Below are 27,882 nucleotides of genomic sequence, written 5' to 3'. Positions count from 1 at the left end.
TTTTATCTGTATTCTAACAAATGTTTATTTTATTTTATTACACAAAATACTTCTCGAATTTTATAATAAGCACAAGACATTGTCAAAATCAAATCAAGAATAAAAGACGGAAAGACACTCAAAGGGATAGTTCGCCCAAAACTGAAAAGTCTGTCATCATTTACTCAATCTTCACTAGTTCAAAACCTGTTTGAGTGGCTTTTTTTCTGTCAAAGACAACGGAAGATATTTTGAAAAATGCTGAAACCTATAACCATTGACTTCCATAGTATTTGTTTATCATACTATGGAAGTCAATGGTTAAAGGTTTTCAACATTCTTAAAAATATCTTCTTTTGTGTGCACCAGAACAAAGAAACTTTGGAGGTTTAGAACCACTTGATGATGTACAAATGATGAATAAATATCATAGTTGGGTGAACTACCCCTTTAAAAAAAAACTCTCGAATCTTCCAGAAAGCTTCACTTGAGAGAATTTTTCCCAAGAGTAAACACACATCAGTTCATCAGAACTCACAACATTGATCTCAACAATAATGAGCTGAAAAAAAAGGCAACGCATGCAAAAAGCACAAAGAACCTTCAAAGCGTGAGGCCTGTTAGAGGGAAAGATGTGTGAGAAATGTGAATGAACCTGCAGTGTGTGGAGTTGTTTTGCGACGGGTGTGTCACGTAGATCACCAGCGCAGAGTCCAATCCACGTCATCATGATACTCCGTCCACGTCAACAAACCACAGCAGAGCTAGCAGGAGGAAAGTGTTTTCTGTTGTGTGCTTTCAGCAGGCGCAGGCACTGTGTCCTTCATCAGCCGCGTCCTGCAGACTGCAGTCTTTATGGTTGGACACGGCGGCGTCTCCGTCCAGGCTTTCGGTCATCTTGTCACAGATCACGTCCACCAGACACTCAAACACCTGCTTCACGTTGATGCTGTCTTTGGCGCTCGCCTCGAAAAACTGGAAACCTGTAAAGACGAATAAAAGTGAAAAATAAAGTCAAGTTTCTCAAGTATATATTTTTACAATTATTATTCCACCTCTTGTGCGATGGTTATTCTTTTTAAAATTTTGAGTGATATTCATTAGATTAAGGATTTTTTCCCACTATTTCCTGTGAATATTTTTTCTTCTGGAGAAAGTCTTATTAGTTTCATTTCGGCTAGAATAAAAGAAGTTTAATTATTATTGTTTTTTTTTGATTATTAGCCCCCATTATAAGTAATTATAAGCAATATGTTTCATTGTCTACAGAACAAAACACGGTTATAAAATGAATTGCCTAATAAACCTAGTTAAGCCTTTAAATGTCACTTTAAGTTGAATACTAGCATCTTGAAACATATCTAGTGAAATATGATTTACTGTCATCATGGCAAATATAAAATAAATCAGTTATTAGATATTAATTATTAAAAATAGTATGTTTAGAATGTGTTGAAAAAATAATCTGCCTTAGACAGAAACTGGAGAAACACACTGTATATGTGTGTGTGTATTTGTATTATTATTAATAACTGGTAAAATGTATACATTTGCTTAATATATTAACATATCTTAATATTTTTTGTTATTAATAGAAGTAAAAATTTAATAAACTAAAAAAATTACTTGTTTATAAATCAAACTTCTTTTGTAAATTATCAATTAATTAATTATCCATTATGCAAATTAGAAATTATTAAATAGTACAGGAAATTACTAAATTAATGATTGACTTTATGTATTAACAAAACAAAACAACAAATGAACTTGATTTATAAATGATCCATTATTTAATTATTCAGTATGAAAATGATAAAATATCTAGGATTTTTTTTCTAAATAATCCAGGAAACTAATAAATGAATAGATGTTTTCTTTTTCTGTATTGACAAAACAACAACACAAAAACAAAACAAAACACACACACAAAAAAAGAAACAAAACAACAAGAAACACGAAACAAAACGCAACACAAAACAAAACAGAAAACGAAACAACCACAACAAAACCAAACCAAAACACAACAACAAAAACAAAACACAAAAACAACAAAAGTAATAAAAATAAACTAAACAACACAAAACAAAACAAGGGTTAATTAAACAAAACTAAAAACACACAAAACAACACTAAATACAAAACTAAACACAAAACTAAGACAACAAAAACAAAACTAAAAACATACAAAACAAAACAAAAAACATGAAACAAAACACAACACAAAACCACAACAAAACAAAACCAAACCAACACAAAAACAAAACCTAACAAAACAACAATAAAATAAATTAAACTAAATTAAACAAAACACACACACACAAAACAAAACAAACAAAAAAACTACAAAAAAACAACACAAAAAAGAAAAAAATAAACTGAACAAAATTAAACAAAAACACACACAAAACAAAACACAAAACAAAGCTAAATTAAACAAAACAACACACAAAACAAAACTTAATACAGAACTAAACAAACAATAAAAACAAAACTAAAAACAAACAAAACAAATCAACAAAAAACACAAAACAAAACGCAACACAAAACGAAACAACCACAATAAAACCAAAACAAAACAAAACAACAAAAACCAAAAACCAAAAATCACAACAAAAAAACTACATCAAAAAATAAAACTTAAAAAAAAAAAACAACAACATTCTGGTTATTTATTTATTCAGATGATTTATTTTAAAGTGTGTGTTCCCTCACCGAGCTCGTGTGCGAGTCTCTGGCTGTCCTCAGTAGGAATGAGCCGCTCGTCCTCCAGATCACACTTGTTTCCCACCAGAATCACCTGAGCATTGTCCCACGAGTACGTCTTGATCTGCGTGGCCCTACACAGTCAGGACAGAAACACTAAACACTCTCAATCAGTATTAAAAAACTGTTTTAAACTATGAAAAATCTTAAAAGAAGTCAAATTTTTCAAACTCTTCACGGCTAAAAGTTGTTGGAAGAAAAATCAAGGTCCCATAATGCAATTCAAAGCAGAAATAAACAGAAGGAAATACAGAAAACAGGATTTACGGGATTTTTTTTATAGTGTGTTATACACTCACTGGCCACTTTATTAGGTACACCTGTTCATGTGTGCACTTGTTTGTGGTTTACAAGGAGAAAGAGTTGTATAATGGCCGTATTCAGTATGACTTGAGTATAAAAATGATTTACAGGGAAACAGGTTAAAAATCATACTTTAAAGTCTTTTGACATTCAAAATTTGCCTCAGATTTGCTGTGAGTGTTGGGTTTAGGGGTGCTGGGGTCATAAAATAAGCATTTTTATAGTGTAAAATACATTACGCCTGGAGGGTTACTGCAAACCATGTATACAAGTATGTGTGTGCGTGTGTGTCTGTGTGAAGCGTGTCACTCACCAGTCCCGAACAGCATTGAATGAGTCCCGGTTGGTGATGTCGAACATGAGCAGGAAGCCCATTGCTCCTCTGTAATAGGCTGTGGTGATGGTCCTGTAGCGCTCCTGTCCCGCCGTGTCCTGAACAACAGCAGCAGGACAATAATCACAATTCAACACATGACTGATGATGATGATGATGGTGATGGTGGTGGTGGATTAATGTGTTATTACCCTCTACAACCAGGAGATGGCAGAAAAGAGCTGCCACCATTTTTGTTTTTGTCTTCACAAATTCTGATTGTTATAATTGTATTCATTCATTCATTTATTTATTCATTGTCTTTTTGGCTTAGTTCCCTTATTAATCTAAGGTCACCACAGTGGAATGAACCGCCAACTTATCCAGCATATGTTTTACGCAGCGGATGCCTATCACTGGGAAACATCCATACACACATTTACACCCAAACACTATGGACAACTTAGCTTATCCAATTCACCTATACCGCATGTTTATGGACTTGTGAGGGAAACTGGAGCACCAGGAGGAAATCCACATGAATGGGAGGAGAACATGCAAACTCCACACAGAAATGCCAACTAACCCAGCCGAGGCTCAAACCAGCAACCGATTGTGCTACTCATTGTGCCACCATGCTGCCCTGTTATAATTTTAGATTTATTTCCTCTAGTTATTTAATATCTTAATGGGGCAGTTCATATGAAATAACTATGTTTCCTCTCCATATACTCACACTCATGTGGTTGTAAACTTTTATGAAACACAAAAGGAAGATATTGTGAAAAATGTTAGGGAAAAAAAGCAGCTGTTGACATCCTTACTCAGAACAAACAAAATACTATGGAAGTCAGTAGCTGCTTGCTTGTTTGTTTGTTTTTTCAAACATTCTTCTAAATATCTTGCTTTCTAATGTGGAAATCACTACAATCACCCTCAAAGTCTGACACGTTAAGTCTTCTGAAATTGGAGAAGATCAAGTTCTCTCTCAGAGGATCATCTCACAAGTTTTATACTCATTGGAGGCCACTACTAAATTATTATGAGAATTTAACACCTCTCGAAGCGATTATTTAAGACATTATTTTATGGTCAGAATTAGCTTACAATTTAGCCTTTTTACTCTGGTGTTATTATGCCCTAAACTAGACACATTGGTCCAACCTCAGCACAACTAAAACCACAATAACCAAGGTAGCACATTATTGTTGTTGTAATTAATGTATCTATTTTATTGTATTTATTGATCTATTTATTTATTTACTTATTTAATTTACTATGCCCCATGTTCACTTTATTTACTTATATTTATATGTATATGTATGGATGTGTGTGTGTGTATATGTGTGTGTGTGTGTGTGTGTGTGTATACACACACATACATTTATTTCAATTTATTTATATATTTATTTTAAATTGTATTATTACTATATATATTTTTGTTTATTTTACCCTTCGTCATCTGTTATATGTTTGACAAGAAGATTAGCTATGTGTATGTATGGGTAGAATGGGTGGGGGGGTTTTGGGGTTGGATGTTTACAAAAGTGTTTAAAAGAAAAAAAAAAAAGAAGATATTGGACATTTGTATACAACAAATGCTATTCACTTGTGTTCAATAAATAAAGTTTACAATAAATAAATAAATATCTTGCTTTCTGTTCAACAGAAGAAAGAAACTAAAACTGGTTTGGAGCGGATAATGAGTACTGCAAATAAGTTTTCATTTTGGTTTGAATAATTTCATACAAGGTAAAAATCACCATGTTTTAAAATGATTTATAATCATACATTGTTTATATAGTTGTTTAGGGCTAAATGTTGCCTTCAACTGTATGAAATAGCTGAATTTATACAAAATGCAATCAAAATTATTAGCCCTTCCATGAATTATACTTTCTTTTTCAAATATTTCCCAAATTATCTTTAATGGAGCAAGGAATTTATCACAGTATTTCCTATAATATTTTTTTCTTCTGGAGAAAGTCTTATTTGTTTTATTTCAGCTAGAATAAAAGCCGTTTTCATTTTTTAAAAAACATTTTAAGGCCAATATTATTAGCACCTTAAGCAACATTTGTTTTCCATTGTCTTCAGAACAAACCACAGTTATACAAATTACCCTAACTTGCCTAATTAATTGACCTAATTAAGATATTTAATTTAAATATCACTCTAGGCTGAATACTAGGATCTTGAAAAATATCTATGTAAAATATTATTTACCGTCATCATGGCAAAGATAAAATAAATCAGTTATTAGAAATGAGTTATTTAAACTATCATGTTTTAAATAATCTTCTCTCTGTCAAACAAAAAAAAAAATATGTAGGGGGCTAATAATTCTGACTTCAACATTTAACATTTAAAATAAACACACTATAATATAAATATAAATAGTATTTGATTATATTTTGTATATCAAGTAGGTATCATTATAATATGCAATATTATAAATAATATATATAATATTAATAATATAATACATAATCTGTTCTATCCTGTGATTATTTGAATAATGCAGGTTCAAAATCAAATGAATTAAAAATCATCCAGCCATGATGAAGGACTGCTGATCTGAGTTGGCACAGCAACTGACCGGCGTCGCATAGAAACCTGCTATTGGCCAAACAACATTAGCATGAAGAGCCTCCATCACCAGAGAGGACAAGTGTTGCCTGAGCAAACACAGAGTCACACAAGTTTGCACATCATCCATTAATGACTCACTGTAGGAGGAAAAACTCTGACTTTTTGAACAGTGGAAAGTAATTACTATTTAATAATTAATCAGTAATTACTATTTATTATATTTCTATGACTTCTCTAAAGCCAAAGCTAGAGAAAGTTTCAGACTGGTTATATTGTTCATGTCTTACCCTCAATGTAAGTAAAAATAAATTCAATTAAGAAAAATGAGGAGCATTGCTCAGATATTTTAGTTATTGGAGAAGTAATAATTATAGTTGATCAAGTTAAATATTTAGGTATAATTATTGACTGTAATTTAAATTTAAAAAAAAACATTAAGTAGGTTTCCAAAAGAGCTAGAGCAAGCCTGAGGATTTAGTGATGTTTTATAAACAAATTTCAGGAGGAGCATGATCAGTCTTTGACGAGGCTAATTCATCACACACACAATCATTCTATTATCCAATCAGTTGAAGAGCAGACCCCTATAAATAGTCATAGGGGGCGGGGTCTCTCTTTATCCTGATAAGGGGAATAATGCCGAGTTCAGACTGCATGATTTTAATAGTAGTCGTGTCACAGATGTTTTCACACTGCATGACTAGCTGGGCTAGCATTTCGTCGCTGCTTTGTTTACACTGCAAGATGGATCGGCGACAGGGACTTTCACATTGCATGACTTTACTATAGGAAGAATCGCCGACAACTTCGTCCAAACTACGTCTCACAGCCAAAAACACGTAGTATATCTTTTGTTATTAACTACATGATGAGAAAGAAGTCTTTAATGGGGTAGAACATGTACATGTTTGCTCACCTGGGATTAAAGGGAATTAGCCATTTCTCCTCAACGTTGCTAATAAACTAATGTCTTTCTGTATGAAACGTCAAACATACACGGTTGCTCCTGAGTCCTGTCAAACCTCCACTAGTTTTTCCTCCATTTCGTGGGTCCAAATAAACCGAAAAAGAGAGCTTTTAACTTCTCCCCCAGCCTCCTGCTGGCCTGCAGCAGGTATACACACACGCACACACACAAGTGAAAGCCGCTCTCTCATTGGCTGTAGGCAATCGCTGATGTTATTTTCAGTCAAAACTCAATTCACACGGCATGATTTGAATCGCCGACAGCTCCAGATATTTAGCATGCCGAATATCTCACAGGCATCGGCGATTCTCTCAGATCGCCTCTTTGAAAGTTCATACTGTGTGATTGTCACTCACGTGCACGAGCAGCAATTTGCCTGGGATTTCAGGCATTTGTCGGCGATTTCTCAAAACCTGTCGGCGAGCCAAAATCGGGGCTAAAATCACGCAGTCTGAACTAGGCATAATACGAGTTAGGGTGTCTTTCCCAGCTCAGAGCCCTCTCCCCGGACAACACACCAAATACGCATATTCTACTCAATCAAATATCTCTGAGTGTGAACTCGTGAATAGAAACATTGGGGCATCGGTTACCTATGGCTGCTGCTAAACGTTTTATGAATTCAATGATTTTCCCTCACTTATCTTATTGTGCTACAAGCGGCCCCACATGAACATTACAACATTTTAAACCATTGTAAACAAACTGTAAATATTTTAGCTAAAAAGCCAAGGAGCTATTATCATTGTAACTGTATTGCACAACAAATATGACTAAAATTCGACAGTTTCTTATTTTACGCTGATGTATGCTTATTGTATAAAATATTTAATGATCTTGCACCACCACCTCCCAAACAATGTGTGATTGTCAGCAAGGACAATGTAAGACAGACTAGGGTGTCGGTATGCCCACACGAAATCTGCGTGCGCAGAATTCCGTAGATTTTTAGCCCATCATTAATTCTGTTTATTTACTTGAGTAAATGTGTGTAAATTTATATTTATTCAGTTTTTAAATTAATTACAGTAATGTTATTGACTAATATGAAAATGTGCATCTGATTTGTGCACAATGCAGTTTGTACAGTGATAGTTTCTGTCTTTTAGTAGAGATATTATACGAGAGACTTGCTTTGTTTATCAAATAAAGTGCATCTAATTGGATTTGCAGATTAAACATTAAATAAAAGTTTAAAAAGGTTTTACTTTTTATTTCACATATTAAGGATTTAGTCATGATACTCCCAAAATAATTCCGCAGAAATCTGCAGATTTTTACCAAAATTCTCTGCAGAAATAGCAAAAAACTTCCGCAGATTCCGTCTGGCCTTGGTCATTGGTTATAGGTGACTTTTCAGTTAAACTTGAAAGAACTGCTTTTGAACGATCAGTTTTTTTAGTCAGAGCAGCAGAAGGATGGAATAAAACACCAGTACATATCAGAGAGAGTATCACTTTTAATCATTTTAAAACTGTTCCAAAAATTTGGCTTAAACAAAGTCAAATATGTAACCACTCATTTGATTTCATTTTATTGATAATGATGTATTGCATGCATTGTATTGTAAGTGTATTGTAAATGTATTATTTTTTACTGTTAAATTTGTTAAAACTGCCTGCCCGGGGACTACAGATGTCATGTTGTACATTGTCCCTGCGTAAATAAATAAAAAATACATTTAAAATAATAATAAAGCTCAGATACATACGCATAAAAGTATCAATCAGAGCTGTGAGATTAAAGTCAGCCTGGAAATTAATTTGACACTGTTGTGGTCGGTGTTGGTGGAAACGCATTACAATTAACGCAAGTTACATAATAAAATGACTTTTCTATGTAACAAGTAAAGTTATTACGCATTACATTAAAATAATTCCTTCATTTTCTTTTTGGCTTTAGTCCCTTTGTTAATCAGGGATCGCCACAGCAGAATGAACCAGTTAAACACAAAAGAAGATATTTTTAAGAATGTTTCCAAGAATCCAGGAGCAGAAAAAAATTCTATGTAAGTCAATGGTTACTGGTTTCCATGCATTCATTCGGCTTAGTCTCTGATTTTAAGGGCTCACCTCAGCACAATGAACCACCAACTATTCCGGCATATGTTTTACGCAGCGAATGCCCTTCCAGGTGCAACCCAACACTGGGAAACACCCACACACTCACATACACTATGGCCAGTTTAGCTTATTCAATTCACCTGTACCGCATGTCTTTGGACTTGTGGGGGAAACCGGAGCTCCCGGGGCTCGAACCAGCAACCTTTTTGCTGTGAGGCGATTGTGCTACCCACTGTGCTTCCCTCAGAAGACAACATTAATATCCAATATTCCAGCCGCAACCTAACACTGGGAAACACCCACACACTCACATACACTACTGCCAATTTACCTTCTTCAATTCACCTGTACTGCATGTCTTTGGACTGTGGGGGAAAGCGGAGCACCCGGAGGAAACCCACGCCAAAAACGGGAGAACATGCAATCTCCACAAATACATGCCCAGCCGGGACTCGAACCAGCAACCTTCTTGCTGTGAGGTGACAGTGCTAACCACCAAGCTACGGTGCAGCCCTTACTGTTTTCCAATAAACAGTTCCTAAACATTTCCTAAAAATTTCTTCCTTTGTGTTCAAAAAATAAACAAAACACAAAAAGGATTGGAACAAGTAGAGAATGGGCCTGTTTCAGTAAGGAGGTTCAACCAACTCGGAGTTTAAACTTGAACTCCGAGTTGATTTTACCGAGAGATTAAAAACTCTTGAGTTTTCGGTTTCAGAATAGCTGATCTGAGCTTGGTCAATCAACTGTGAGTCGACCAACTCAGAGTTAAGCGTGCACACCGCGACTATTACAAGGCATTATCAATGGAGCAAAGATACTACGAGTGACCATTGCAACATCTTAATAAAGAGATCACCGTTTTTTTCTCCAGCTGAACTTGATGTGCTCATGCAAAGTTATAGCAAATATGACCATACATTTTGAAAAGCAACACCACTGCATCAGTGAAACAGAGACAGTTAGCGTGGGAAGACACAGCTGCTCAAGTTAATGCGTAATTTTACATCTAAAGTATTTAAATATTTAAGAATAATACAGTAAGTAATGTTATGTGTGACGTTTATAAAATCTTTACACACGTTCCCACTTTTATAGGCGTTGATCAGTTTTAATAGATTTAAAAGTGCACTTGTGTGTCTTCCTTTTTTATTAATCAAGTGATAGAGGTTGATATGACATTTTGAAATGTAAGCAGAACTAAACAATAGTTTTTAGAAAGAATAATAATCCCATTAATCTAGTTACAGTACATGTCGAAGGTCAGTGAATTTAAGTTAATCATTTATTAAAAAAGGACAAGCCATTCTTGTACGTGCCTTTGTTCTTTGTGTGACTAAAATGTAGTTAATAGCTGTGTTTTTATTCAAATACGTTAATTAAATGTATAAATAGAACAAAATCGTCACTTCCTGATTAAAACGCAGCCAAATATCAACAGCAAAAACAGAATTTACTGCGGTAGAAGAAGCTGCGTCAATCTTTTCTTTACTTAATAAATGTACTTGCGCCTCAGAAGACAACGCTGCCACACAATGAACGCGTGGGGGCATTTGAAGCTATAAGACGTGAAGAACAGACACTCTTAACACGCTCCAGATGCTCTGGAGGTCAAAAATAATATACATTAATACTGAAACGGTTCAGGCGTTTTAGAATGACCAAAACAACACTTTAGATGTGTTACAGTGTGCTCAGCCTGTTGGGTTGTCTGTTCACACACATTTTCATCACCATATGATTTCTTATAACTAACCTTTAATGCACATACTGTAATTTGTTCAGTAAAAGTATTTCCATCATAGTTTGGGGGCATCTTTTCTATCGAATAAAAGTTTATCCTACTCAGTTATTTATGCGTATTTTCAAAAGTTATGTGCATCATGACGTTTCCATCAATCGTTTTGATGCGCATCTCCAAAATGAGCATTAAAATAGGTGGGTGGAAACGTAAGGGTAAGGAGAGAAATACCGCTTTGTCTTTAAAAAAGTGGAGGAGACCGACAGAAACTCAGAGTTTAGAGAATAAAACCTGCTCCTGACCAGGTTATGTTCACAGCGTAAGCTACTGACTCTGAGTTAAAGTTATCTCTCTTTCAGAAACAGGCTTGACTTACCCTGCTTTCTCCAGTTTAACATTACTGCCATTTTGAAATTGAAAACCCAAAGTTTCTCTCATTTTAAGGTTAAAAACTCTGAGTTTTCACTTAACCTCCTTTCTGAAACGGACACAATGAGTAAATGAGAAGAGAATTTTCTTTTATGGATGAACCGTCCCTTGGGGGTTTTTAAAAATTTGCACCCACAACCTTTCCGTTATCAGCCATCAATCTTCAAGCCCAAGCCTATTTACATATCCAAAATCTGCATAAAATATTCATGAGTGGAGTGAGCTTTAGAAATGTACTGTAACCTTTTCAAGTTACCAAACTACATGTTATTCCAGTTACAGGTTGACAGAAACAGAGGATCTGCACAGCCAAGAGGAGCTTTTATCAGAACCACGCACACCCACACACACACTTTTCTAATACTGGATCACAGCCACAACTCACATTAGAGTAAATGCACTTCTGAAAACACAGCCACGAACTTCAGTCACCCCTGAATAACAGACAGTCAAATTGCACAGTCAGAACCTTATTTTCCAGTTTGCACCTACACTTGAAAAAGAAATGAAGAATTGATGGATGGCGGCACTGTGGCTTAAGGCTGATTTATACTTCTGCGTCAAATGTCGGCGTGCATAGTCACGGAGGATGTGCCATATTGAGTTTATATGTTGGCATTATAAATTTGACCAGGAACCACAGTACAGAACACACGTGATTTGTGGAGTCACTGCAGAGTTTTACCCTAATGGAATGAAAGTTTATTACTTGCATGTGTTTTTAGGCCGGTGATTTGTAAGCATTTAGGCACAACAGAGTTTAAATGAAAACCCTTAAAACAATTGTGCATTTCTGAGTGTGCCTCACACAGATGAGTAGGCTTGACAAACCACCTGAAGAAAGACTCTTCTCTTTCAATGCAGTTTCAAGAGTTCACACTTAGCTGATGATTGATAATAAAGCTAGTTTGGCGTGCTGAGCCCTGAGCTTATAAGATCCTCGAGCCCTGGGCTCCCTCCCGTTGCAAGGCGAGAGGGGAGTTTGAGCTCAGGTATATCTCGATGACTCCCCCTCTTGCTTGTTGTAGCTATGTGTCAGATATGGATGCTGAAAGGTGTACTCAGAGTTTAGCTAAAGTATTTGGATTAATTGTTTAAAGTGCTTGTTTTTGAACAGTGGGAGGAAACCGGAGGACCCAGAGAAAACCCACGCGACCACGGGGAGAACGAGCAAACTCCACACAGAAATGCCGTCTGGTTTGGAAAGGAATTAAACCAGGGGCATTTTTGCTGTGAGGCAACAGCGCTAATCGCTGGCCACCGTGACGCCCGTTTCTTCAAGACGAAGATATTGAGATGAGAAAAGTCTGGTTATTTATAGTGAGTTAAGGATCGTCTGATAGGATAATCAGTCATTAGCTAAAGTTGGAACAGCTGTAAACAATCATAAACACGTGATCCTCTTGAAATTTGTTTATTAATAAACTTCACTTAACCGAAAGCATTTGAAAATGGAAAACAGACACATAGAAACCATATGCCTTACGCACTGCTCCTGCTTGAACACGGCTCATGTTCCTGTTCCCAGTGTGAAACCTGGTTGTTTACAAGCACAGCGAAAAAATATGTGCCGCTAAAGTATTCACAGCATTTCACTTTTTCCACATTTGTCACAGCCTTATTTCAAAATGGATTAAATTGATTGATTACCTCAAAATTCTACCACAATAGCCCATAATGACAATGTGAAAAAAAGAGTTGTATAAATTGTTGGAAATTTATTAAAAATTAAAAAGCTGAAAAATCACATGTACAGAAATGTAAATGTAAAAAAATGAACAGAATGTAAAGAGTAAAAGTAATCTTAAAATGAACAGGTCACAATTTCAATAGCAGAGTGTAAATATTGAAACTTAATGGAACTTTAGGACCAAGATTGGTAAAATGTGTTATTAATGGAGCCAGTGTACACTTTAATTGTGTACATGTTGCAAACCACTGACATTGTTACAATCCACACTATAAAAAAAAACATTACATGGTTGCCTAAATAATTTAAGTGGAATCAAATAATCTTATGCTATCAAACTTGAGTTACATTAACTTAAAACAGCTTCTATATCAAAAAGATTTGAAACAAAATTAAATTATTACATTTACCAAGTTATGATTTACTTTAGATTTAGATTAGATTACAGTCAAGAGGTCGAACATAGTTAGTGCTTGATAATATTAGCAGGTTTGGCATGCTGTCCCTAGAGTGAACCCTAAGTTCAGTAATAATTGAGCCCAGGGCTCCCGCCTGGTTGATGAGCATGTAAGGGGGTACGAGATCGGATAGTTCTCGAGAGCTCCCCCTGGTGAAGGAGGATAGGGGGAGATGAGGTGGATGGGGGGGGTTCTTCTAAACGAAGATAAGGAAGTAATGCTAGACGGGATATTTATTGTGAATTTGGATTAACCTGATTGGCTTGCTAATGATTACAGATCATTTATATCACGTGCTCCTCTCGAAATTGGTTTGTCAAACTTAGATGTATTAACCATTATTTACAGTGCAGAGCTGTTGCAACTTGCAACACGAGCATGTAAAAAGTTTTTCTGCTTTTAGTTTAAGATGTTAGACTGATCACGTGATCGTCAAACTTACCCAGATTTGTAGTTTAATCCTCTTGTTGTTCCTAAAAACGGTTTTGACCTTAAAGTCGATCCCCACTGTGCTGACAAAGGCTGAAGTGAAGGAATCGTCCGCGTATCGAAACAGAAAGCTGGTTTTACCGACGCTGCTGTTTCCGATGATGAGGAGTTTAAACATGTAGTCAAAGTTTTGGTCTGCAGCATCTTTCTGTGACGGCTGAAGACGCGAGTCAGTCACTGACGCCATCTAAAAGACAGAAAAACAGACCTTCACTTTTCATTTCAAAGTTTTAAATAAATGCTATAGCCAAAATCACTTTAATATGCTATACATTTACAAGTTGTCGAAAACTATTTAACTTACGTAAGTTTTAAAAACTACAAAAAAAAAAAAGGTCTTACTTATATTGTAGAAAAGGAATAACAGAAAGCTTTGGTGGTTATAAAACCTTGACTTTTTCAAACGACTGTAAACCTTCAAAACAGTACAATTTTTTTTTTCACTTATGCTGGTACCTTAAAATAGTACACGATTGTATCTAAAAAATCTATATTAAGCAGATTACACACGTTTATTTAAATATTTTTTACTTTTATTTATTTCAACTAAAATGAGCATATTATATATATATATATATATATATATATATATATATATATATATATATATATATATATATATATATATATATAAATAAAACACCATTTTAAGGTCAAAATTATTAGCCCCTTTAAGCTATATATTTTTTTGATAGTGTACAGAACAAACCATCATTATAAAATAACTTGCCTAATTACCCTCACCTGCCTAGTTAAGCCTTTAAATGTCACTTTAAGCTGTATAGAAGTGTCTTGAAAAATATCTAGTAAATATTATTTTCTGTCCTCATGGCAAAGATAAAATAAATCAGTCATTAGAAATGAGTTATTAAATTATTATGTTTAGAAATGTTGCTCTCATTTTCATGTTTTGAAAATCTGCTCTCCGTTACATAAAAATTGGGGAAAAAATAAACAGGAGGGCTAATAATTCTGACTTTAACTGTATATACATATATGATTTTTTTTAAGCCATTTACTATTTTTCCAAGTCTATATAATTACTACTGCAAGAAGAAATCAGAATTCGGTACATACTTTCAGTGTGCCTTTCCTTGAAATGACCCGGCCTAATCCAGCTTATATGAAATAAGCCTGCTCCTGAGCAGGTTTGGGCTACAAAAACTGTTGCTATGACAAGAACTCTCAGATGAGCTTTGAAGAATGAAACTATCCTGAATCATGTCAAATCATTAACAACCAAATCCAGCTAACTGAGCAATCCATGTACCAAGAATGGACCCCAGATTTTTAAATAGCTGTGTCTGCCAAATATTGTCCTACCATAACAAAACATACATCAAGGAAAGCTTATTTATTAAACCTTTAGAAGATGTAGACAGTCACTCCCACTAGCCATTTTGGCTGGTTGAAAACTATTTTTAAATTGTGGTTTTCTTAAAAGCAGTGTTCGACTATGAGCATGACCCATATTGCGTGCAAATGTGATATAAGAATCGAGAAACAGCAGGACAAACAAAAATAATTGCGTTCGCACAAGCAAAGAAAGCAGGTGAAAACCGACTGAGAGGATGATCGCTCGTGCTAACAGCTGATGTAATGCTCGCGACTGTTTAAAACGTGTGCGCGCTCCCGTTTCCTTGCGTGAAGCAACCGTGCCTGGAAGGCAACTGTGTTTGATTCTCTTTCAAATAGACTAGACAAAAAGTTATGCTAATACACCAACAGTCTCCATTTGTCTTTTTGTAAGCAGTACCGGTTACTTTCGCTTTGAACAGATTATTAATTGGCCTTGAACGTGTGCATGTGATCATCCTTTCATTATCACACACGGTATGTTTTTCACCTGCTTTCATTTGCTTACAGTTATTTTTGTTAATATGGTTTAATTATCTTTTTTTTGTTTACAATAACATTGCTTTAATATGAGATTAACTCTCCAATTATGAGTAGTTAACTGGTGATCTGAGAGACCTTTAGCGAGGACAGATTACTGTGCATATTTTCGATACATGACAATAACTATTTTTTAAAAGTCAATTGTTCTTCTTTGTTTTTGTTTTTTTAAAGAAATGTTTTGTTAAATAGAAAGCATAGTATACAGCTATATTTAGCTTGTTTTGACACATTTTAAATTTGTGGCTAAGATATATTTATTGTTTGGTGTGGTCCAAGATAAATTTGGATAATCTTTAATTTTAAGTTCTGAAAAGTCATGTGAAATAAAAACTAATGCAATATAACACTGAAACAATGACCCATTTGCTCATACACGACACAACAATTAATGAGGAGGCATGTGGACATAACACAAAATCTAAATCAAGTGTTTTAGCATGTCAAACTCATATTTATGCATATAAAAAATATTTTTCCAACAAAAAAATTGTGGCTAGTGAAAATACAGAGTGGCTAATAACGTTGGAAAACTACTAGCCACAGTGGCTGGTGATCAAAAAAGTTAATGTCAAGCCCTGTGTACACGTACACACACACACACACACACACACACACACACACACACACACACTGTATGAACTGAATCTGCTGTCCCATTTGAAGACAACATCAACTGAACAAGAAATAACATAAAAACAACACTCACACCTAACACTTTTTTCTTGTCAAATACCCTGCCTCACACTGACTGAAATACATCACATTAAAGAAGTTAGAAAGATTACAAACACAATATCATGCAGACTATACAAAAACATCAGGCATTTTGGTTTGAAAAGAGATTTGGGATTACCCTCTGATCACAACCGTCCACACCGACCTGCATCTTCACCGAGAGGAGAGCTCAAACTAGCAGGAGAACTCTTGGGAAATTGAAATAAAACACTGATCATTCAGAGCCTCGCGACCTGATGGAGAGCGTCTCCATGGCGACGGGGCCCACGGACAAAACCTGCAGACCCATTAAAAGGCAGGCAGACGCTCCTCTCCAGAGGTGGAGATGTTACAACAAAGAGAGTGCACTATTGTCTGGAGAGCACTTGTTAGGTATTATCAATCTGAACTCATTTGCAATAGTAATTCAGTGTGGAGTGAGTACAGAAAGTGGCACTCATGAAGAGGCGCTCATTTTTATGCTTGGTGAATAATTATTCTGATATTTGTGTGCTCAAAATTGCTCTTTTACTATTGAGGAGTTTGTGACTGGTGGTTTATCCTAACGGTCAGGTTTACAGTGTAGGGCAGAGTTGCTAAATGATTGTGAAAGATGATAAGAAACACTCAAGAGGTTTTGAAACGCCTTCCTATTTTAAGTGGTAACTGCTCCAACAAAAACGAATGCGTAGAATGCATTAAAGAGAGGCATGCTTTGCAGAAATCACTCTGCAGTATGTGTACACAACCTCTCTCTAACGGCAAAACAAAACCCACACTTCTATCCCATCCATAGTAAGAAAAGCAAATGCTACAGAAGCCAACATCCTTCAGAATATCTTCTTTTGTGCTCAACAGAATGAAAACGCAAAAAACTAAACTTAAACTTGTCATATAAGACAACAACATGGTCATTTTTAACAAGTAGTTACTTTTTAGTGATAGAATTAGTAGCTCATCAATATGTAGTTTTTTAGTACTGTCTGTTCACACACAGAGGCAGGTTTACATTTTCCTAAAAATCGAAATGTTTGTGTACATTTCATTAATTCAATCTAATTTTCATTAAACAGTTATACATTTTCCCATGAAATATACTAACACTGCATTTAGCTAAGACTTTTTTCGCTCTATTTTAACGATCTAGGTGCAAAGTCTAAAGCACATGGCACAAATGTTTATGTTTTGGGTAGGGCTACAACAACCAATTGATTAAATCGATAATAAATGTATTGCTAAAAGCGATTATTTCATAACCAATTCATTGTGTCACGCCATACAGAGACGTTTGATTATTCAAAAATCACTTAGTTTAGCGCGGAGCGGAGTGGTCTCTCGTGTGCACTAATACAAAGTTTGGCACTTCATAGGCAGGGATGAGGAGGAAGGAAGTTCAGTAGCAGGGTAAATCACTACGGAATCCTAATTCTGTTCTGTTTTGAAGTGAGGACCATAAAGTCCCTGGTGCTGGTATTTTTACTCGTTATCCAGCTTGACAAGCATGACAAGTTAGTGTTAGCTCATTTACCCTTAGAGCAGCGACTGAAAAATTCAAACTGAGCATTAGCGCGATGACTAGTGGTGAGCCAGAAAAAGATGTGTCATATTATCACAATTATGCAGCATTTTACCCGTGTAATGCTTATTTTATGTTTTAGACATGTAAATACCATACGTGCCAACACCATTTTTCCCCGGAGTCTTTTGTATTTCAGACCCATCTCATGTTTTGTTATTTGTCAAGGAAAACTCCTGTAATTACACCCCCCCCCACCCTGGTCCTCAGCTTTTTGGATTGCAGTGGCTCCCAGATGCAAACACAAACACCTATACATCCCCACCACTCCGTTACCCAACAAAAACAAGACCCCCAAATAAGATATCTTATTAATCTTATTTTTCTTACCCCATTGCCAAATATTTTAGCTTGTTTTAAGCAAATAATCACTTAATTTTTACGTTTTTTTTTTTTTTTTTAAACAAGACAATTTCTTAAGCTATTTCATGTGTCTAGTATATATATATCTTGCTTTAACGTTTTTAAGATATTTGGATTGAAAAAAGGGCAAAACTATTTAGTTTTTTATTTTATTATTATAACTATTATTATTATTATTATTATTATTATTATAACACCTCAGGGATGAGCTTTTTTGAATAAAGGATTGGAAATGAATGCTTTTCTTTTTTTTCCCCAATTCAACGATTAATCGAATAAATAATCGACATATTAATCAACTATAAAATCATCGTTAGTTGCAGCCCTAGTTGAGCATAACATGCATTAAACCAATCAAAGTCTGATCTCCCATTACCTTTAAGAGTCAGTTGCTTCACACCATGGCGCATTTGCTATTTACATGGCGGTGTTTGTAAGTAAAAAAACTGAACGCTTCACTAGCGAGAAAACAGCTAAACAGACCATCTGCAGCAGGAGGATAAAGAACAAGCCTCCTCCAATCAGCCTCTTTACTTTCTCTTTACTTTACTTTTATTCCTTTACTTTCCTGAAGTAAGGAAACAGTGAAGTACTCACTCCACAGAAAAAATCCATTAGCGTACATATTTAATTTAGCTTGTTAAGTGCAAAGATTTGTTTCAAAACTATTACTAAATTCAGTTCTGATTTCTAGCAAATGAATAAATAAGCAATAATATCGACGTGTGGTCAAAAAAAAAAAAAAATCTAAACACACATCCTATTGTGATACCCCGTATGGTAATGCATACGTCTCCAAAACCCGATAGGTGGACAAATCTAAATCTGTTTTTTAATAAAACAAAGATAAATTTGCATATAATAAATGATACTGCTAATAATAATAACAACATTGTACAAATGCAAATTGTCATGAATAAACTGCAAAAAGTTTACTCAAGATGACATGGAGGCAGTGTTTTTTATATTTATGTAGAAAAAGAATTTTTTTTTCATTTGTAAATATATTTGTGCATTGCTGTACATCCTGTGTGTATTAAGCAATGTGTAAGCATTTGGACCTGCATAGGCGCATAACTAACGTGCTCTGCACTAGACTTAGACCTGCTTTTAGTTGGTCATTTGCATGGTCTATTTCAGTTCCTCAAAATAGCATCACGCCAACAATGCGCCTTAACACACCTCCTTTTCAGATTGACACGCCCATGAGTCCACAAAATGAAGCAAAGAATTTTCTATTTAAACACTGTGGCGCAAAACATGAAAATTACTGTTGCACTGGTCGAAAATAGCAACAAATTGCGCCAAACACGACTAAAAATTCTTAAATCAAGAATCATTTCCTAGACTAATAAACGTTTTAAGAAATAATGTCAAAATTAAGTGAGTTTTTCTTTAAAACAAGTTAAATAATCTGTTTTCGCTTTGAAACAAGATTTCGCTTAACACCACCGCAGATTACTTTCTTTGTTTTAAGGAAAGACTCACTTCAATTTTTATGTATTATTTATTATTTAAGCAAGACAATATTTTATATTATATTATATTTTACTCAAAACTGCTTCTTGATTTGAGAAGTTGTAGATATTTTTCTAGATAGAAACAAGACAATAAGTCCAAGTAAGAATAGCATTTTTTGCAGTGTAAAAACGGCAAATCTCAGATTCACCAATGTTTTACTATTACACTGTTAAAACGAAACACTGAGTAAAACTCTACCTTCTAAGGTCTTAAGTCTCATCACATGCTGAGCACAAGACCCTCCAATACTAAAACTGAGGATTTAAGATGTCAAAAGTGGATTTTATTTCCTAATCTTTTGGCAACATGGCTGGCGATCATAATCCACCTCACAACTTTGCTGTGGCTTCATTTATTATTATTCCAAATGTGCATCATGCGCGAACCATAAAACACACAAATAAATGCTCAGCATTCATTTTATAGCCCAAATTTGAATGTTTTTATAACAAATGCCACTTAGCACAGCTCTGCGTCCATTAGTAATTGGACTGAATCCCATCTCACTGGTCCCGCGAGGAACACAGATCAATAATGCTTATGCTGTAGACTGTATGGATCCCCTCCCCCCTTTATATGCTAAGATTCAGAGAGTAATCTACAGCAAAACATGACATTTACAGCATAAAAAAGCTGTTTTAGAGCTTTAAATAGCTTTCTTTCCTTCCATATTAAAATGAATCAAGTCAAACTACAAATTAAGGAGATAACTTATTGTGTTTTATATTTTATCAAGAACAGGTCAGACCCTTTATGTCATTTCATTTCACATAAACTGATCATATCATTTGCCATATTTTGATCATTTATTTTCATAAAAGATTAGTTGAAACATTAAACAATTGCATTTAAAGGGGACTTACCGTGCTCCTTTTTGCAAGATGTAAAATGAGTCTCTGATGTCTCTTGAGCGTATAGAAATCTATCTGATGTTAGTGTTTACACCTGAAAGATATACTTATTAGAGCGTTTGCTCATCTGAAATTTTTAGTTTGAATTTTAAAGATAAATAGATGCTTACAATACGATGTTTAATGTTTAGAATGTTTAGTCAGCAGAACTTTTATCAAAACTTTGAACACAGCAGATGTTTTCTGAGATAAATAAATACATCTTGCAGAGATACACCTAACCCCAACCCTACTTCTATCCGCTTGTTAAGTGGTGACGTATGTAATACTGTTTCCGGGTCCATGCCGCCATTCATTTGAGTTGAGAAATCATTCGTTTATGATCACTTTTTATTCATATAACACATTAGAGTTAATTTTATATAAAGTCATAGTGTGCACAACAATCTCTGGGCTTGCTGTATAACAAATACCAACATTTTTACAATTTATAAAAAAAAGAATTACTTTCTAGCCATTGGATATTAGGCATGGACATATATATTGCGATCGTGATTTTCGAAAGTATTAAATCGCTTTGTAAACGTTTATTATTACCATTTCGTGGGTCTCCCCATTCAGTTGAATAGAGCGCTTGGACCTGGATGCCGCTTCGCGTGACGTCACACTTAACAAGCGGATAGGCATGGGCAAGTATAAGATTCTGACGGTATGATAACCTTGAATTTAAATATCACGGTATTGTGATTAGTGCTCTAAAATATGTTCTTTTCATATGGCAGGGTAAAAAACAAAAACTTTTTCAGTTTTGTGCACAATATATTTTAAGTTAAGAAACATTTCTAACATTTTGGAGCAGTAAACATGTCAGGCTATAAAATTCAATTGCATCATTGTCTTCTGTTGTCTTAATTAGTTTTTAAAAACACAGGTTTCTTTACAATCTAAGACAGCATCTTTTCTGCTGGAGATACTGTTGTCCTAAAAAACAAAACAAAAAAAAGTCAATAAAAAATCGTACATATACCTTAGGAATGGTATAGCAGAAAATCTTGACGGTTTTAAAACTTTTTCAAACCGCGGTATATCTTGAAAACGGTTATCGCCCCATGGCTAACCTCTACCACTCACAGTGACATCACGTCACTAGCTCTATTGAGTGCCTGTCTGAGATTGCATGTGCAAGTCTGCAGCCAGATACTATTGAATTGGGAAGGGGTGTGATGTGAATTTCAAAATGCATCTTCACATGTGAGCATTAGTTATTTCAGTATAGGTGAGGCGATAGAGTGGCTCAGTGGTTAGCACTCACAGCAAGAAGTTCACTTGTTCGAGTTTCGGCTGGGTCAGTTTGTATTTCTGTGTGGAGTTTGCATGTTCTGTGGGTTTTCTAAAGGTGCTCCAGTTTCCCCCACAGTCAAAAGACATGCGCTACAGGTGAATTGAATGAACTAAACTGGCTGTGGTGTATGTGTGTGAATGAGTATGCATGAGTATTTCCCAGTACTGGGTTACAGCTGGAAGGACATCGCTGTGTAAAACATATGCTGGCTAAGTGTAAGGTTCATTCCGCTGTGGTAACCCCTGATGAATAAAGGGACTAAGCTGAAGGAAAATAAATGAATGTAAAGTATAGGAGAAACTTTACCAATATCTCCTTTCTTTTTTAACTTTCCTGAAAACATCTTCATTAGACAGTGAAACATTGAGGTAAATTTGGTTTTATATTTGCACATTCAGACTTCTAAATAATATAACCTCAGAAAAGTTTTCTTTGCAAATTCTAAACCGGGAAGTCATATTAGCAGCCAATTACTATCAAAATACATCGTTTACAGTCAATTAAAAAGCCCCTATTTTGCATTAAAAATGGTCATATTTTAGTTTTAGAGGTCTCCAACAACATGCTGATATGTGTGCAAGGTCAAAAAACACTTTCATTGTATTATAATGTGCTGTTATTTTTACCTCATTTTACCTTAGCCACTCCCATCTGAATCATTCAGTGATTCATTTGTTCCCAAACCCCTCTTTAGCCCAAAGCTTATCTGCGGTTATTGGTCTGATGACCCAGTCTGTTGCGATTGGTCGACAGCGTTTAGCATGAGACAGAGAGAAATGCCCACCATGTCACGTTTTTAACGTAGTTTTGGACGCGATATGCGAATAGCCCCATACTGATTTAACCTGAGAGATATAGTACAAGCACTGATTAATAGATACGCGATTACAAACCGCGCAGGGTGATTACAACTTATAACACACAATTAAACACATATTTTTGCAAACTACACAAAACGAAGCAACAATTTTTAATGACACTTCCTGTACATGTAATGATCCGGAGGAAAAAGAAACTGGTCTATTTGAACTGTAAAAGAGACTGACAAAGTCCCTGTCAAAGTCTGACAAAGTCCCATAGTCTCTGCTGCTCCTTCAATAGCAAACTGCCAGCGAATCCCGTGTTGGAGCATAGGTTATTGTATCAAAAATCAAAAAAATGACAGGAACAAACAGAGCACTTGTTTGGCTATACTGTGGTATTGTTGTAAAAATTAATATTAACCCTTTATTCCCCACAGACAAATCTCCATCTGTCAGTGATTGTCATATTCGCGTCATGATCAGTCTTGTTATCCCTGGCCTCTCCGCTAGTGTGTGAAGGGAAAGCACGTGCACATTTTACCAGAACTGGAAGTACATATTTGGTGATGTACCATATCGACGTCAATGGGATCAAACAAAACATCCGAACCCAACTCGATTCAGTCATTCAACTTCAAGTCTACTATTTCATTAAAGAATCAATAGTATTAAACAAGGTGCACTTTGAGAATTGAACCTCAGCTAGATGTGTTCATTCACTTAGAGCCGTGTTACACAATGCATGGAAGGCCATTTTCAAAAAACTATAATAGGGGCTCTTTAAATGGTGCTAATGTTGTTTTCAAGTCAGAATTACATGTGATTTTAGACTGAATATTCAAACGTTCCATGGTAAACAATATAGGGAGCGTCACTGAATGAATATGCAAATATAAAGCCAACTTTACCTCAATATTGAAACACATCATCAAATGCATACAACAGTAAGCACAAGTCATTTGAAACGAACAGCCATGACGATATCAAATCTCTTTTTAATACCTCAGAGACTGGGATGAAAGTTCACCTCTCTGCAATAAACCAGTAAAATCTTCATCCCTTAGTTACAACAGAGGGCCAAATGGTGCTTTGAGGGCCAGTGTCTCTGGTTACCATGGCACTGATCTGTCTATTGATCGTCTGGCAGATGTCCACCACAACTGTGTTCCAGTACAACAGGATAAAGCAGGACACATGATTCACTTTGGTAGGCTATTTACTCAAATGTGACAATGACATAAAATAAAAAAATGATCCAGTAACTTTTTTTATAAAACCTGTTTTGGTAACACTTTATTTTGATGGTTCATGCAAGTATTAGTATAATGTCTGCTTAATATCTGTTGATACTGCAGCTAAACAGACATTTAACTGACTATAAGAAACTTTGCAAGTACATGTCAACTTACACTAACTCTAACAGTCTACTTATAATTTAATAAGAATTAGTTGGCATGTAAATGCAATGAAACTTATCAAACGGACCATCAAAATAAAGTGTGACCCTGATTTTCCCTGATAATAAAAACAACGGTTATAGTACTTCGGTTAGTTATATTTACCCTGGTATTTACATGGTAGTATTCCAAAGTAACGTAAGAATTCCGTGGCACTGTATTGTACCAAAGTAAATGGTTCTATGGACTTTCGAACGTTCTAAACTGTTCCAAACTCCTTTAAAAACAATGACATCATCACTATGTCCCTGTGATCAAATGTAAACATTTCATATCCTGCTCAAGCCAAGTTAATAAGACTGCTGTGGTTTTCCTATCCGGAGACAGAGAATTGTTTGTATGACCGTCAGAAAATTAGTGTTAAACACAAACACTGAAGAGAAGTTCTTACCTTCACACGGCGCTTTATCCCTCGTGCTCCGGTAAATCCACACTGGATTCCTCGAGTGGAAAGGCGCCTGTAAAAAAACTCAGTCGGTGTGTGTGTGTGTATGAAAGTGTGTGCACGCGCTCGTCTGTGTGTGTGTGTGTGTGTGTTTGAGCTCCCGGATTTGAAGTGTGTACACAGCGGCTTCTACAGCTTATTCCCAACTACTCTAGTTCCTTCTTCCTCTTCACAGTTTTTTTTGTAAATACTATAGTATCTATATATGGGGATTAATTTTAAGATAGTTAATCAACAATCACAATCCATCCATCCGCATATGTTTGTCTGAAATCCATTTATTTTTTAGTTCGAATGAGTTCAAGTTAAAAAGTGAAAAACATGAAATGGAAGGATTATGTTTTGGGTTACATACAGCAAAGCTCAAAATTAGAGCTACAATTTCCTAGATTTGCCTCAGCTTAGTCCTCCAAACAAAAGCAAAATTTTGTTTTTATTTTAAAAAATAAGTCTAATATGCCCACTTACACATAATGTTAAATTGCACCTGATGGTTATTTTCCTAATTATTTGACATAACTGGCATCCAAATTTTCCAGTTTGTACATGAAGTGACTAACAGTTAGTTGTCTAGCTGAAAACCAAAGAGAGTAGATCTAAATCTGTGATTTCTAAAATCTTAACAAGGCAAAACCTCATTCAAGCCCCCTAAAAAAGGCTTGTCGTTACCTAAAGAGGGGGGTACATTGGCTCAGTGGTAAGCAGTCGCCTCACAGGTTGCTAGTTCGAGTCCTGGCTGTGCCAATAGGCATTTCTGTGTGGAGTTTGCATGTTCTCCTCGTGTTGCCGTAGGCTTCCACTGGGTGCTCCGGTTTCCCCCACAGTCCAAAGACCATGCAGGTATAAGTGAATTGATTAAACCAGATTGGCTGTAGTGCGTGTGTGAATGTGAGAGTGTATGGGTGTTTCCTAGTACTGGGTTGCAGCTGAAAGGGCATCCGTAAAACATATACTGGAATAGTTGGCAGTTCATTCCGCTGTGGCGACCCCTGAAATAGAGAGTAAGCCAGAGGAATATGAATGAATTCCTGAAAGACAAATGTAGGAGATTACGTGGAGAATCTCAATAAGCAATTGGTTCCAGACAGTTGGAATTGATCACCAATTTATCTCTAAACAGTGTCAAGAGAAATCAAGAAAACTTGGACTGAATGTTGGTTTAAAGGATGCTTTCTGCAGCAGGAGTTGGGTCTCTCTATTTATCAAAGAGAATGCAAATGTTTATCAGAAGCTGCTTCCATTCTTTCTGCTTATCACCCAATCAGCAGAAATGTTCATGCAGGACACTAGCAATGTTTTAATCGACTCATTTTTTATGTGCATTTTGTAATATCGCATAAAAAACTTATGTCCACAACTGAGTAGAATAAGCTTTTTATCTGATCAGAAAAAATGTGCATCAACTACGATGGAAACACATTTACAGAATAAGTTCCAGCATGCTAATCAAAAAAAGTGATTTTTATTTTACATTTTTTAAAGCTGATATGATAACAAAAAAAGGGTTTTAGGGGGCAGAATTATTGTACAAACCAGTGGAATGACCACACTGTACAACATCTGAAATGTTGCTTTGGTCATCTCAAAATGCTTAAGCAAGAGTCTGTCTTCAAAGTGGTTCTGTACTTTGAACTGTATAGAGGCGCTGCACAGCCAAAGAGTGATCTTATGCCTCTAAAATCCATTTTTGTTATTATATACTTTACAACAGCAGCAAATTCCATTTTTCTTTTTGATATTTGGCACCAGTTTATCATGAAGTGGTGATTCTGCTCACTTTGACATGTCGGATGGACCTTTATTCTCCAATGTTTAATGCAATATTCTGGCTTCGCACATAAGTCCAATTTGCATCACTGGACGGATGCTACTAAGCCCAGTCACAGAGCAAAATGGGCTTCAGTTTATTGAAGCTAAAAAAATGAAATTGCCAGCCCAGTGTCCTGGTCTAAACCTAATTGAAAATTCTTGGTGACAGATATGATTAATCAACCCAATACAATGGGCCATATGCACAGTGTTTTTCAGCCAATGATGAACTTTCAGTTAAATGTTTATGTGACTAATTTTAATTTCATATGGTTCCTGTTACAGCATCGATGTTGCAAATGCCATTCAAATATAATCAGTTAAATAGATTCAAGCATCCATTTGGTTGTTAAAGCGTAAAAAGAAACGAAAGACCGTGTAAACCCTAGCGCCGTCATTGGTTAGCCCAGAAACTCCATTGAAAATACTGAGGTCAAATTAATCTCCATATTTTAAAGACATGGTGTGAAAATTTTTTATTCAATGCAGTGCTTATTGTTTGGTCTGATAACCAGTTTTGTATACAATTTAGAAATAATGTGATGTTCATTCAGAGTTTAGACATATTAGTCAGTATTTTACTAAACAACCAAAAAATTAAAAATAGCGAACAGCAATGACTGTTGCGTGAAGAAAGATTACAGCAGTCAAATATGAGCAAAGACCTCTTTGAATGACTTCATGACTTCTCTTACTCACTTCTCTGCTGTGATCTTGACAATCACAGCAGTAGTTCAGTAATATATGCAGAAGGACTTTTAATTTCAGTCAGAGCCAGGGCTTCAGGTTAATTGTCATCCATACAAAATTGCAGTGTTTAAGATCTGATGTATCAAAAAAAACTGCTATCTTCACTGCCTGGCTGGCATACGATATTTATCTATCTTTTGTGTGTAGTCTGTATATTTTGAAAGTAAGGAATCTGAACAGAATATAATACTTAATTTCCCTTTAGTGAGGACAATTCAATTCAAATTTTCAACAATTGAAATGCTGCCGATCTGATTTCACCAAGTAGGACATTTTACGGGATTAACTTTAATGTAATCAGCCAATCAGAATTAAGGGATAAGTTTACCATTCATGTTTCAAAAGTTCACACTTAGCTAATGATTGATTATAAAGCTTGTTTGGCATGCTGTCCCGGGAGAGAGCCCTGAGCTCATAAGATCCTCGATCCCGTTTACAGGGCAAGAGGGAAGAGGGGAGTTTGAGCTCAGGTAGATCTCGAAAACTCCCCTGCTGTAGAAGCTAATGAACAGGTTGCTCTTGCATGTTTTTGGACAGTGGGAGGAAACCGGGGGGCCCAAAGGAA

General features: G+C 35.5%; 1 protein-coding gene across 2 annotated transcripts; it reads right to left on the bottom strand.

Moving 5' to 3' along the window:
* Nucleotides 1–24,911, bottom strand: rab3db (RAB3D, member RAS oncogene family, b). Of its 2 annotated transcripts, none has more exons than XM_005168476.5 (5): nucleotides 16,540–16,597; nucleotides 13,741–13,974; nucleotides 3,359–3,477; nucleotides 2,692–2,816; nucleotides 1–962 (listed from the first exon to the last, which is right to left on the bottom strand). In XM_005168476.5, the coding sequence occupies exons 1-5, from the start codon at nucleotides 16,570–16,572 to the stop codon at nucleotides 778–780; spliced, it is 696 nt and encodes a 231-aa protein (XP_005168533.1). In that variant the 5' UTR covers nucleotides 16,573–16,597; the 3' UTR covers nucleotides 1–777.
* Nucleotides 24,912–27,882: the final 2,971 nt, after the last annotated feature.

The sequence above is a fragment of the Danio rerio genome, chromosome 3 (assembly GCF_049306965.1).
Source record: "Danio rerio strain Tuebingen ecotype United States chromosome 3, GRCz12tu, whole genome shotgun sequence".
NCBI lineage: Eukaryota > Metazoa > Chordata > Actinopteri > Cypriniformes > Danionidae > Danio > Danio rerio.
This window is presented reverse-complemented; position numbering and strand designations above follow the sequence as displayed.

What these genes read in the sequence shown, in the direction of transcription:
- rab3db (XM_005168476.5), bottom strand. Translation starts at nt 16,572, where the DNA reads ATGCAGGTCGGTGTGGACGGTTGTGATCAGAGG. An exon ending in GGATTAAACTACAAATCTGG is followed by an intron (nt 3,478 to 13,740) that starts GTAAGTTTGACG and finishes GCTGTTGTTCAG; the next exon opens with GACACGGCGGGACAGGAGCG. An exon ending in TTCAATGCTGTTCGGGACTG is followed by an intron (nt 2,817 to 3,358) that starts GTGAGTGACACG and finishes CTGACTGTGTAG; the next exon opens with GGCCACGCAGATCAAGACGT.